The sequence below is a fragment of the Triticum aestivum genome, chromosome 2D (genome assembly GCF_018294505.1).
Source record: "Triticum aestivum cultivar Chinese Spring chromosome 2D, IWGSC CS RefSeq v2.1, whole genome shotgun sequence".
In the NCBI taxonomy this organism is placed as follows: domain Eukaryota; kingdom Viridiplantae; phylum Streptophyta; class Magnoliopsida; order Poales; family Poaceae; genus Triticum; species Triticum aestivum.
In genome coordinates, this window is record NC_057799.1 from 645344316 (window position 1) to 645356998 (window position 12683).

General features: G+C 45.2%; 1 protein-coding gene and 1 pseudogene across 1 annotated transcript; one reads left to right on the forward strand and one right to left on the reverse strand.

The window, feature by feature from the left end:
• Positions 1–400: 400 nt before the first annotated feature.
• Positions 401–2481, reverse strand: LOC123050749 (serine/threonine-protein kinase ATG1t-like; annotated as a pseudogene).
• A 4439-nt stretch (positions 2482–6920) lies between these two features.
• LOC123050750 (uncharacterized) lies at positions 6921–9257 on the forward strand. The gene is made up of 3 exons (XM_044473490.1): positions 6921–7786; positions 7940–8187; positions 8305–9257. Exons 1-3 carry the CDS (start codon positions 6970–6972, stop codon positions 8977–8979), a joined length of 1740 nt encoding a protein of 579 aa, XP_044329425.1. The 5' UTR covers positions 6921–6969; the 3' UTR covers positions 8980–9257.
• The last annotated feature ends 3426 nt before the right edge of the window (positions 9258–12683 follow it).

Below are 12683 nucleotides of genomic sequence, written 5' to 3' on the forward strand. Positions count from 1 at the left end.
GTGTTTATTCACTCATTTCAAACTGTATGTTAGTCCATATTGATATATTCAAAACATCTTATATACTCCCTCCATAAAGAAATATTTATATTTCTTACATTTCCATGAAAGGGGGGAGTATTGTTGTTCTTACATTCCATGAAAACAAACAAGTCAAGAAAGATCAAAACTACTCCCTCCCTCCGTTCCTAAATATTTGTCTTTTTAGAGGTTTCAAATGAACTACCACATACGGATGTATATAGATATATTTTAGAGTGTAGATTCACTCATTTTGCTCCGTATGTAGTCACTTGTTGAAATCTCTAAAAAAAACAGATATTTAGGAACGGAGGGAGTAGCAGTGAATTCTCCCGTCAGGTGCACAGCAGGAAGTTGCTTCTTCGCTCAGGCCATCTCAACAGGCAATTGTTTACAAACCAGAACCTTGCAAAATACTACTAGTACAGTAATTGGCATTTTTCTTCCTACTGGTAGACTTGCATCCAGAGTTTCCTTACATTATATTCACATTCATATTTTTCCATACAGTAGGTCAAGTACACTAAACTAATCAACCAGTCCTAAGCTTCAGATATTGAGCAGTCCTACATACTCCAGTTGAATGGCACCAAACTGTATATGAATAATTCTGTAAACTACAAACATTCAGATTTATATATATGTTGCCCCTATCTGAAGCCAACACAAACAAGCCAACGGATCCAATGCTTCAGATGATACTGCAACGCAGAGCCAAAATCCTCTTCAGTTTCAGAGTGGCAGCTACGGTCGGAGGAAGCCATGGTTGATGAATTCTTGCAATGACAGCCGCTTTACTGAAAACAAAACAGCCGTCCAAACGTCAGCTATGTAACCATTCAGAGTTTCAGCATTTTGGTTAGCAGAAGAGGCAGCATGGCCAGCATCCACAGACCTGGATTCGTGCACAGTAGTCTGGTGCATATGTCGATGGAATCAGGATGCAGGCTGGGCACAACGAGTTGCGAGAACGGAAGAGAGCTGCTAGTTCTGTTTATGCATTGAAGCATCTGAAGAAAGTAAACATGTGAGCTAAGTACCGTTCCAAAATCTAAGTCTCTGAAATCATGATTAAACAAAGTTGGCGAGTGGAAGTGCATCACCTGCACATTACTTCTACCACGGAACGGCGGGTAGCCGTTCAAGAGCTCAAAGAGGATCGCACCCATACTCCACAAGTCTACCTGCACACAGGAGATGTTCAAATCTCTGTCATTCGCGTGGCTAAAAAATGTTGGGCATTTGAGCATATAAGGCATACCTTGTCATCGTACTTCTGAAATAGCATCACTTCCGGGGCCATGTACAAACGAGTGCCGCAGGCTGTCTCTGCATACTCCCCAGGATGAAGAACCCTAGTAAACACAGAAACAAATGTGACTGGATTTCTGTTTGTCCAACTCGATCGGCTAACTAGCGAACCTTACCCATCAAAGGAAACCCATTCCATCAAGTTTCTGCTACTTCTAATGTCAGTTGGGCGGCTAACAGATGTTACAAGAACGTCCAATGATTTCGCAGTTGACAGAAAGAATAGTTAGGGGGCTGCTACAGTGAGTGGCATATATTTTTCTCTGTAACTACTCATATGCGACTAGATGAGTGCCTATCATCAGTCCAAGCGCTGCGTATTTTAGAACTAACCTGGACAGGCCAAAATCGGATATCTTGAGTATCGCATCACTGCCAGGACAAGAGAGTAGGATGTTCTGCAACAATCCATTCAACAGGTCTATCAATTCAAAATTAACAGTTCAACCTAGTGAGAAAGCACTAAACAAAACAAATAGTTTAACAAGGGATTCCAGTCCCTGGACCTCAGGCTTCAAGTCCCGGTGGACGACGTGGTGCCGGCGGAGCACTTGCAAACCAGCTCCTGCCAGCCACAGGGGGCAAGCTCCAGTTTTCACACATCACATCGAATCGAAATCGATGGTGGAAACAAGAATTCCGCGAACAATTGGGGAATACTGTAGATGATAGGATGAATTACCGATCTGTCTCATGAAATTCCTGGCGACGCTCTCCTCCACCCTGCCGCCGCTGCGCTCGATGTAGGTCGCCAGGTCTCCCCCCTCGCAGAGCTCCATGACGAGGTAGATGCAGCCCGGGGTCTGTCCGAGACAGAGCATAATAAGCCACTCGATTGGTACAAGAAGAGAAGGGAGGCTTCGGGGCGTTCGTACCCGGACGACGTCGAGGAGGCGGATGATGTTGGGGTGGCTGACGGCGGCGAGGAAGCGGAGCTCGCAGTCGATGCTGTCGCGGAGGCAGCGGGGAGGCCGGCCAGCCGCACCTGCTTCACGGCCGCGGGTGCGCCGGTCGAGAGCCGCACCGCGCGCCACACCGACGTGGCCGGGGGCCGCCCGCTCAGGCGCTCGCGCAGCTCGTAGCCGCCCACCACCGTCGGCGCCGCCTCCGTGCTCCTCCCTGCCATCGAGAACGGACTGGAAGGCCGTACCCAAGCGAGACACACAAAGAAAAACTTGGAATGAAAATAGCAATTCTGGTTGGGCCAAGAGCCCAACATTATCCGACAGGCCGTGAGCCCAGGATGAGAAAGCTCAAACTGTTAGCCAAAGCCCATCTATTATTCTTCTACTTCTATGAGAGCAACTAGTTGCCTCAAAGGAAAAAACTGAGAGCAACTAGTACATGGAGGTTAACCCCGCTAGGTCATTTTTTATGTCCTGGGAGCAAGCCAAGTGGTACGTCTAGCCGCCGTCACATGTAATGTGCTGGGTGCTCCTTCTGAATTTCATATTTTTTTCATACATGTTTACGAGTTTTACATGTTTTTTTTTCTAGGTTTTCAGTTTTCGCCCGTTTTTTCTTAGGTTTTGCAGAGAAAAAAATCATGGATCTGTTTTTGCGCGGAAAAAGAAATTTGCTCCCATGAAAAGCATAGATTTACTTCTCTTGGCGACACAAAATTGTTTTCGTGAGAAGAAGAAAAATTGTGTACGTGTTGTCTGTGTGTGTATCGGTCCTTCTGCTTGGGCCAAGCCCAAAAACAGCGCAGAAAACAAATACAAATGATATATAATTTTCCAAAAAATGTTCATCACCAAGTAATTGAATCAATTTTTAAAAAATGTTCTGAAAAAAACACCTTTTCAAAAACAAAATCGTGTTTTTATGAACAAGAAAAAAATCGATTGAAAGATGTAAAACTACTCTTTCATCGGATGAAAGTTCGGAGCTGAATTAGGTCTTGACGACCGCCATTTGGGTGGCTTCTTGATGTCCGAATTTTATGGTCCAAAATGCTATGCTTGCAAACTTACTTCTGACGTTAACCAACACTAGATATAAGAAGTGTAGCGTAATGTCACGTGGAGGGTGTTTAAGTTTTTTCGCCTATTGAAACGCACGGATATTTGTACTAGTAAAAGAAAAAAGGGTGTGCTACGCATCGGCCGGCAGATCTTTTCAAACGATCAGCCACCTCGCAAGCCATCAGATCTGGCTCAATCTAGTGGCCGAGCGTCATCCTCTACTTCTGCAACAGAGGTTGTGTTGCAGAACCCTTTGCAGTAGAGATTGTGTTGCCAAATTTTTTTGCAGCAAAGATGATGTTGCAGAAACATTTGCAGATTTTTTTTGAACTATTGTTGCAGCGGCACCAACAATTGCGGCTGAAGCTCGAGTAGGCGACAACCATGGAGACCGTGTCGGTGTGCTTGCCCACGCCGAGCCCTTTTGGCGGCGGTCGGAGCAGTGTGCGGAGGCGTCAGCTTGTGGGGGAGCTCGAGAGGAACACGTGAGGCGACTGCTCGTGCTTGTCGGCAGACTCATTGGTGTGCTTGCCGGCAACGGCGGTCGTGCTTGTTGGTGTGTTTGCTGGCGGCAGCGGTCGGAGAAGCACACGAAGGCTTTGTGCTTGATGGGAAGCTCGGGAGGAACATGAGGGGCGACCACCCTCGAGAGGATCCAGATCCCGCAGCATACCAGTTGTTTGCGGTGGGTGAGATTGCAACAACCAACAAGTATTCAGTTGCAAAACTTAGTCTAGGTAATACATTGTTTTTGAGGCATCTGATTAAAATCGGATCTGACGGCCATAAAGAAAAACTAGGCCGATAGGATATTTTATTGGGTACATCGGAATAGTATCTGGATCTACCATCGATGGCTCTTCTCTCACACCCTACCTCAACGACTCCTTCCTAACCCATCGACCACACCAGTGGATTTGCACGATCTACGCTCTCCTATGTGGACATACAAGCCCACAAAAAAATTACCCGCCAAGACTCTGTGAAATATTTAGGTCAAAACTCTGGGTTGATGAGTTGGAATGAAAACGCAGTGAGACATGGCCTCTTCCATCGGATGTGGATGCATCGATGTGATTAACTAGAAACCGACGTCGATTCGTGGGAGATTACAGCCAACCAATGAGCGAGCAGCAAAATTTTCATCTCAGACTCAGAAAAAAGCAAAACTTTCATCTGATCTGAGAGAAAACCCCACTGAAAACGAGGCTCCCCACCCAAGGAGGAAAAACCACCCACACGGTCCCTTCCTCTCTCTGTTGTCTCATACGTCGCTCTCGAACATCGAATTTGGATAGACGGCTGAGATTAGTTACAAATGGGGGTCAATCCGTGGGACACCACAGTCCACCAATGAGCAAGCAGCAAACTTTCATATCAGGATCAATCAAAGGAAAAAAACTTTCAATCATCTCAATTCAAAGCGAGGGGAATTGAAACCCCAGCCACCAAACCCGATTCGATTAATTGCTGCTCGCGTCTCCCTCAAACTGCGCCGCACACCCACCCACCCACCCACCCACATCGCCGGCGCCAATTGGGCCTAGCCCAACCTTCTGGATTTTTTTCTTCCATGCATAGTATCATTGAATTGTTATCTTCTTTACTATTAAAGGGGATATGTCGTCGTTGTGATGGTTTGGCCTCCTGCATGTTTCTTTTCCTTTCTATTGTTTGAGGGTAAAAATAGGTGATGAAAAACCTACAGATTTCTTTCTCTTTCCATTTTTTTGAGGGTAAAAAAGTGAAGTCTTCTTTTGAGAGAAAAAAGTGAAGGTTGGGAGCAAAGCAATACTACTCACTATCCTCTACTCCCTCCTCCCTCCGTCCCATAATGTAAGATGTTTCTTGACACTAGTGTAATGTCAAAAAAGATCTTATATTATAGGACAGAAGGAGTGGTTTGTTTTAGGGAACACTATCCTCTAGTGGAGCCGTTGGATGTAACCCGATTTTGTGAATCGGGCCAGTGTGAGTGTGAGAAAGAATATAAGCAAAGACATGATGGGTCCCAAACCTGGCCTAACAGCGGTACTTCGTGGGCCGGCCTAGAAGCACGAAATCATTAGTTGAGGAGTACTCGTTGTAAAGATCACTCTAACTCTTCAGGTTGCGACAAGTGGTGCACATGCAGCGCGTCACTTGTCGCAACCTGAGAGTTTTCCTTTTTTCTATAAATTCGTTTATTCAAAACGTTTTATCTCTCAAACCATGCGTTCAAATCTCGAACCGCTTTCACCGTTGGATTTCTCGTATCGAGATCTTCAAAACTAGATCCCATGTTGATAGGTTTTGACGAACTTTTTTTCATGAAAAAAACCGGACGAAAAAACTGAACCGAGCACGGGTTTTTTCCCTTTCTGAAAGAGGCACGCCCTTGCCTCTCACGAAATCACAACTGTGCCTCTCGCGGAATGAAAAAAAAGAGAAAACCCGTTTTTTTCGGCTTCCGAGGAGGCACTGCTATGACTCTCGCGAAAGCACAACCGTGCCTCTCGCGGAAGCAAAACCGTGACTCTCGCGAAAGGAAAAAAAAAACAGAAAATGCGTTTTTTTCCGTTTCCGAGAGGCACGGCCGTGACTTTCACGAAATCACACCCGTGCCTCTCGCGGAAGCAAAACCGTGACTCTCGCAAAAGGAAATAGAAAACATATTTTTTTCTGTTTCCAAGAGGCACGGTCGTGACTCTCGCGAAAGCACACCCGTGCCTCTCGCGGAAGCAAAACCGTGACTCTCGCAAAGGGAAAAACAGAAGACACGTTTTTTTTCGTTTTCGAGAGGCACGGCCGTGACTCTCGCGAAAGCACACCCGTGCCTCTCACGGAAGCAAAACCATGATTCTCGCGAAAGGAAAAAAAAAACAGAAAACACATTTTTTTTTTCGATTCTGAGAGGCACGGCCGTGACTCGCGAAAGCACAACCGTGCCTCTTGCGGAAGCAAAACCGTGGCTCTCGCGAAAGGAAAAAAAAAATCAGAAAACGCGTTCTTTTTCCGTTTCCGAGAGGCACGGCCGTGACTCGCGAAAGCACAACTGTGCCTCTTGCGGAAGCAAAACCGTGACTCTCGTGAAAGGAAAAAAAAAGAAAACCCATTTTTTCCGTTTCCGAGAGGCACGGCCGTGACTCTCGCAAAAGCAAAACCGTGCCTCTCGCGAAATCAAAATCAAAATCGAAAGGAAAAAAACACGTTTTTCGCGCAATTTTTTTTGATCGGAAAGCTAAAGAAGACCGGTGGAAAACCAAAACGTCGAAAAAAACTCGTTTAAATAGCCGAGAACGCGTGCGAAAAAAAAACAAAATTCAGAGGGAGCGCCCAGAGCGCGACACGTGGCAAATGGTTGAGAGCGCGCCGCGGATTCTTTGTAATTTATATATTTTTCTTTTGTAATTTTTTATCCTTTTATAATTTAAAGTGTGACTTTTTTTAAAAAAATTCCTTCCCAGGATGGAAGATTTTAATGAGGCAATAACTAATAAAGTTCAAGATTTATCTCATATAACACTTTACCTTCTTCTTTATATTTGTATCTTTTTTCTGAAAAAATTCAAAGTAATTGGGCGGAAAAAGGCCAATAAAAATATAAACACGCCACGCCCAGGATGGTCTGTGTGGCGCCTGTTGGCCAAGGTCTGGCCGGGCCCCTATCCCCACCACCACAAGAACTGCGATGGCTGATGGCGGCGGCGGCGGCGGGGGCGAGTGTAGCAATCTCAACGACCCCATCCCTTCCCCCGCAAGAACTGTGACGGCGGATGGCAGCGGGGAAGATGTCGTGGATGGGACCCCTCCGCCGTTCAAAATCCGCAAGCTGGGCGCTCCGGGTACGAGTGAGGCCATGGCTGCCAGGGACGGCAAGATCGGCGAGCGGATGGATCCGGATGAGGCCATTGAGTTGATGGCTGCCAGAGGCGGGCATGTGGGTGCAGAGATGAAGCAATTCAAGTGCGGCGAGGTTGCAGACGATGAGCTTCACAAGGACAAGATGAACGGAGGCAAATCAAATCAGCAGATCAAGAACAAGATGACCCTGGAGGAGATGGACCTAGGCAAATCAAACTCCATCATCTCCGAGCAGGAGATCAAGGAGCTCTGTACGCAGATGGACGAGATGGTCGCTTTTATGAATTACAGGATCATACCAGCAGCCCCACTCATCTGCAGCAGCACCAAGGAGATGCCGAAAGATGAAGAAGACAAGGCGCTGCAGTCGGGGGTCGACGGCATCTTACAGCGGCTAGCTGATATGCGGCGCGACATGTCCAAGCTCAAATCGGAACTGGCCCCTTTCTGGCACGAATACCCATATGAGAAGGAGTCGGAGCTGACTCCGGAGGAGGAGAGGGAGAAGAGGATCAAGTCCTGGCAGGAGTATCAGAAGCTGGACAACAAGGAGAAGGCCAGCAAGGAGATGGAGTTCGACGTGGACGACTTCGAGGGCTACTGTCAAGGCCTGAAATCTTTAGTTGAACACTTCGGATTAACAAGTAAGATATGGCCAACACTCCTATATAGTTAATCACACAGCAGTGTTTGTTTGCTTGTTCCCTCCTTCCTTGTAGCAAGTACCGATTAAATTCATGGTTTAGTAGGATCAATGTATACTAACTTAATTTTTGTTGACAAAACTGTGCGTGCAGCCGTAGTGAGCCCCATGCACTTTACACACTACACGCCCAGACAGGTCCCACTCGATCTTACTTCCAACAAAATCACCTTACAGATCTTCTCCTTCAAAATTGCCAACATCGATTTGGACCTGCAATGGCCACTCCTGGAATGGCCACTCAAAGTGTACGGCCTCGTCGCTGCACGAGACAATGTGGATCGCAGACGCAATATTCTCTTCTTGCGGGAAAGGGAGAATTTCCAAGAGATCACTCAAGAAGTAAGCGCCTGCCGTATTCTGTTAAATTTTCTTTTATCTCCTCATTGTTTCATGCGTCTTAGTTTGTTGATCCATTGGTTTGTTGCAATTAAGCATGTGTAATGATGATGCCTGCAGAAACCCTTCTTGTGCTTGACTGGCCCATCTCGTGCAATTTTGGCTGAGGACCCTGTTAGCTTTGAAGTTCAACTAAAACTTAAGGGCCCCTCAGAGTCTGAGGACACAGTGTTGATCACTAAGAGATGGCAGCACAGTCACTATCATGCCGATAATGATTTATATACTCTTACCTTGGAGAACCTTCTTTGCACAACAGAGTTAAGCCTGCAGCAACTATACCGTGAATCAGTCCAAGCAACTTTGTTGCGTGTCGGTGGCTTTGTTAAAGGCAGTACAACCCCTTTCATTCATGGAGGCCGACTTGCTTGCTCCTCACCACATCATGGTGGTCAAGGCAGTGCCCCGCCCACCCAAGTTGTGTTGCTTGATTCTCGTTATTGTGATGGTGGAAAGTTGCCAATAGGTGAAGATGGTTACCTTGATCTGTCAAGGCATGTTGTTTCTGTTGAATTAAGGACAGTTGGTGACGATCCTGAAGAATTGGAAGAAACCTTGAATGTTTTCATAGAAGCCTACTCAGACTCTCCTCCTAAAGTTTCTGCGAAAGCTGATTTCTTGGTCAAGCCTCAGTATTGCGGCATAAGTGAACATGAATGTGTCCTTCACGGCTCTACGGTGAAGATTACCATTGCTTGGTCACCTATTCTTCGAACCAACAAGGTTATTCTGTGAGAGGGATAGATGTTCGATGATGCTCAGGCAGGAATGTTATGAAGCATGATACCCACTGCCCTGTTATATCTATCTATTTCTCTGCTTTGCCAGTAGTTGTTTGTCTGTTCAAGTATTCGATCAGTTATGTAAGATGTGGACCTATTGTTGTATCGATTTGCTATGTAAGATTTCGACCATGTGCGTATCGACTCTGTTTTATAGGTCATCTCTAGATGTGTTTCTACTTCTATTACTGCTATAACGTGCAAGTCATGCTGTGAGAATTGTTTCTGGTTTGACTGTTAAGCAGGCACATTATGCAAAGTGTCTGAAATGTTTTGTTAATATTCCATGCCATGTTACTCTCTCTAGTCTAGAATAATATTTGCTTTCATTTTGTTACAAATAGAATCAGATGGATATGCTCTGCTGGGAACTTGAGCTGCAGCAAAACGCCCAGTTTTCTTTTTTGTCTTGCTTAACACAATGGAGAAACATAAAGGTAAACTCCAGGCTTCGGACTTTTCCCCGCAAAAAGGAAAACAAAACAAAACATTTTTTTCTTTGACCTATAACTGGTGAATCAGACTAGTACTTTGTAAACTTTTAAAACTCGAAAGAAAAAAAAAACCTACCTGACATCCTTTGGTTACCCGCATGAGATTTGCTTACTTGCCTATGACCTTTTGAGCATTATTTCTCAACTTATTTTTCTCCTGTACCAACAGGGGAGCGAGTTAACCTGCTCTCCCATGGCAGAACCATCAGAGAGCTCGACAGGCACGCCAGTCCCACGAGGCAAAGAAGTTGGTGATTCTGAAGGCGACACGGAGTTGAGTGTGAAGAAGAATGCCCGGCAGATGGTGGCTGCACCATGCTGAATGTCACCGTTAGTCAACCTGTGTAAAAGCCACTGTAAGCTCAGAACCACTTAAACTTAAACAGTAAAAGATTCGTGGAACCCTAGAGGAGCTAAACTAGTGAGCATCCAAAATAGCTATATACCACAAGAGCCACTTAACAGCAAAGTTGAGAGTTAACAGTAGATATTCAGTTAAGTCCAGATTCATGCACACGGCCGCCGGAACACTACGTACCACGGCGACAGCCGCACGCACTACCACGGTATTATCATTCCAATATTCATACTACAGAAGAAGCTGTTGTCAGGGAGTGCGAGAGGGGCAGCACAGTGGCCAGCGAGGGGAGCGCCATCACGGGAGCTGTGGATGAGCGGTGGTCGTGAGAGTTTGCCGAGCAAGGCCGACTCGATCATGGAGTGGCTATCGCTGCACAAGGCGGCGCTAGCGCTGGAGTGACTCATCCATTTGTGCCACCATCGATAACAACGTTGTAACAAGCAAGGGTACGTCTGCACTGGTGAGTAGAACTCTTCCTTCAAATCCAATCCAACTATTGGCTTAACATGTTCTAAAATGTGTTGCCTGATTGCCTCATCTGTGTCCATATCTCTGTTGGGAATTTGCCGGTTGCTGAAGCAGTAGAGACGCTAATATCATGTATGCAACTGGTGGCTACAAGGATCCGTATGTAAGCACATGGTATGTGAAATTTGTGCTACACAGGAATGGAAAATGCCAATTTTTCATCAAATTATAATATGCGTGTTTGGATGATGATTACTTGGGGGAGTCGAATAAAACTTGGAATCAGTATAACTTCAGTGTGCCTATGAAAATTTTAGATGGAGTTAGTGGTTTGTTTCTCTCTCTCTCTCTCTCTCTCTCTCTCTCTCTTTTTGCGAATAGAGTTAGTGGTTTGTTACTTATTGGAGTAACAAATTCCAGTTACCCAGTAGGAAGCAAGTTGAATCGGAAATCAATTATTAAATGCGCTTTGTATGCTTTTGCTAAAGAGAGAAACTAATATCCTGGTATCATGGAAGCTTATTTGTAGTCTTGAATCCCGATTTGGATAAGAACTCCCCCATGATCCTTGAATCCATGTAAAGCAGCATTATGCATTGCTATTGGATGACGCCGTGGGTTGTGGGCGTAGATTTGCATCACATGCTCTACGTTGTGTCAAAGGACTTGCATGAGCCACAGGGATGCGGTGGTGTTCATAGTGGGCAAGGTTTGTTTTCACGATGTAAGATAGGTGGTGGATGGGCATGTTATAAGTTTTTTCTCCCGTTGCAACGCATAAGCATATTTCTTATCTTTACTTAATAATAAAGCGTTCATCGTCGCACATTTTGCAAAAAAGTCCCTGCACTTTTGTGAAACCAACTTGCGGGCTTGATGGAAAACGTTTTGTGTTTTGCAGAAACTCCCTTGAGGTTTCAATTAATCAACCCGCGGTCCTATTTTAAGTGTTTTTTGCAGACCCCCCCCAACCCCTCCCCCGAGATTTTGGTTAATATGCCTGCTGCCCGTTAGAAACTACCGTTTTTTTTATATAGATTCAATTTTTTTAAAGAAATATCCATATCTTTTATCGTAACTTCATTTTTAACATGTTATATATGAAAACTGATTAGAAAATATGTAGAATATGAATATGATGTTATTTTTCTCCGTTAATCATTTTTAAATATTGTTTAGGGACAGATTCAAATGCTTCAAAAAGATATTCATATCTTTTAAATCCTAACATCAATTTTAACATGTTATATATGAAAATTGATTAGAAAAATGCATATAATCTGAATATAATGTTGTTTTGCATGGTAATAATTTTTTCAATGTCGTTTAGGATGCAACATTAATCAGTAGTGCACGACCCGTCTTTCTTTTGTATCGGTGCCGATTCAAATTGAAATGAACACCTCAACAAAAACAAATTGGAGAAGAAAGAAACCAACTATAACCATGCATGTCCGTCAGCGAGAGTGGAAAGAAGGATAAACAACAAGAATGATAAGATGTCATGTTGAAATAAAAGACGTGGACCTATTGAGGTTTTGAGTCATGGTTATTGTGTTAGGGGCATGTGATATTTTTCTCTTCGGTTGTCACGTACCGGCTCTTTTGCTAGTAAGGAAAGAAATTAAGACTCTCATTCCCCATCTCTAATTCCCCCGATCCAAATGTTAGGACCACGCTTCTCCCTCTTCTCCTTCCCGATGCCACTCCGGAACCGGATCCTCTAACATCCTTAAGGGATGTCACGTAAGCTACAGTAACCGTGACATCCTTCCTTCACATTCATATGGTTAAGCTTAAAATGATTATAATTAATTTGTAAATTACAAATCTAATGTATACATTAACAAAAATTACATACAAACAAAATTATGATGCAATAAAATTATTTTTGATTTATTTTTGTACTAAATCCGCACAATGGTTGCTACAGTAACCCTGACATCTCTTCTTCATTTTACACACGTATTTCATTGTAGCTTCGTGACATCCTTGAGGATGTTGGAGGATCCACTTCCTGCCACTCCTGGCACATGGCCGGCACTGAGCGGGGCCAGCCGCGCATTCCTCTAACCTCGCCGCGATCTCTCATCGCCCAAGCCGGGCCCTCCCCGCAGCGCCATCTCCCTTCCAACACTCCCCGCGAACCCAACGGAGCGGCGGAAGATGCTCGCGGACCTCCTCCGGGCGAGCGCGAGGGGCCCGGACCTCCGCGGCGGCGCGCAGCTCCACGGCGCGCTCACAAAGCTCGGCTTCGGGACGGACACCATGCTGGGCAACAACCTGGTCGACATGTACGCCAAGTGCGGGAAACTCGACATGTCCCGCCAGGTG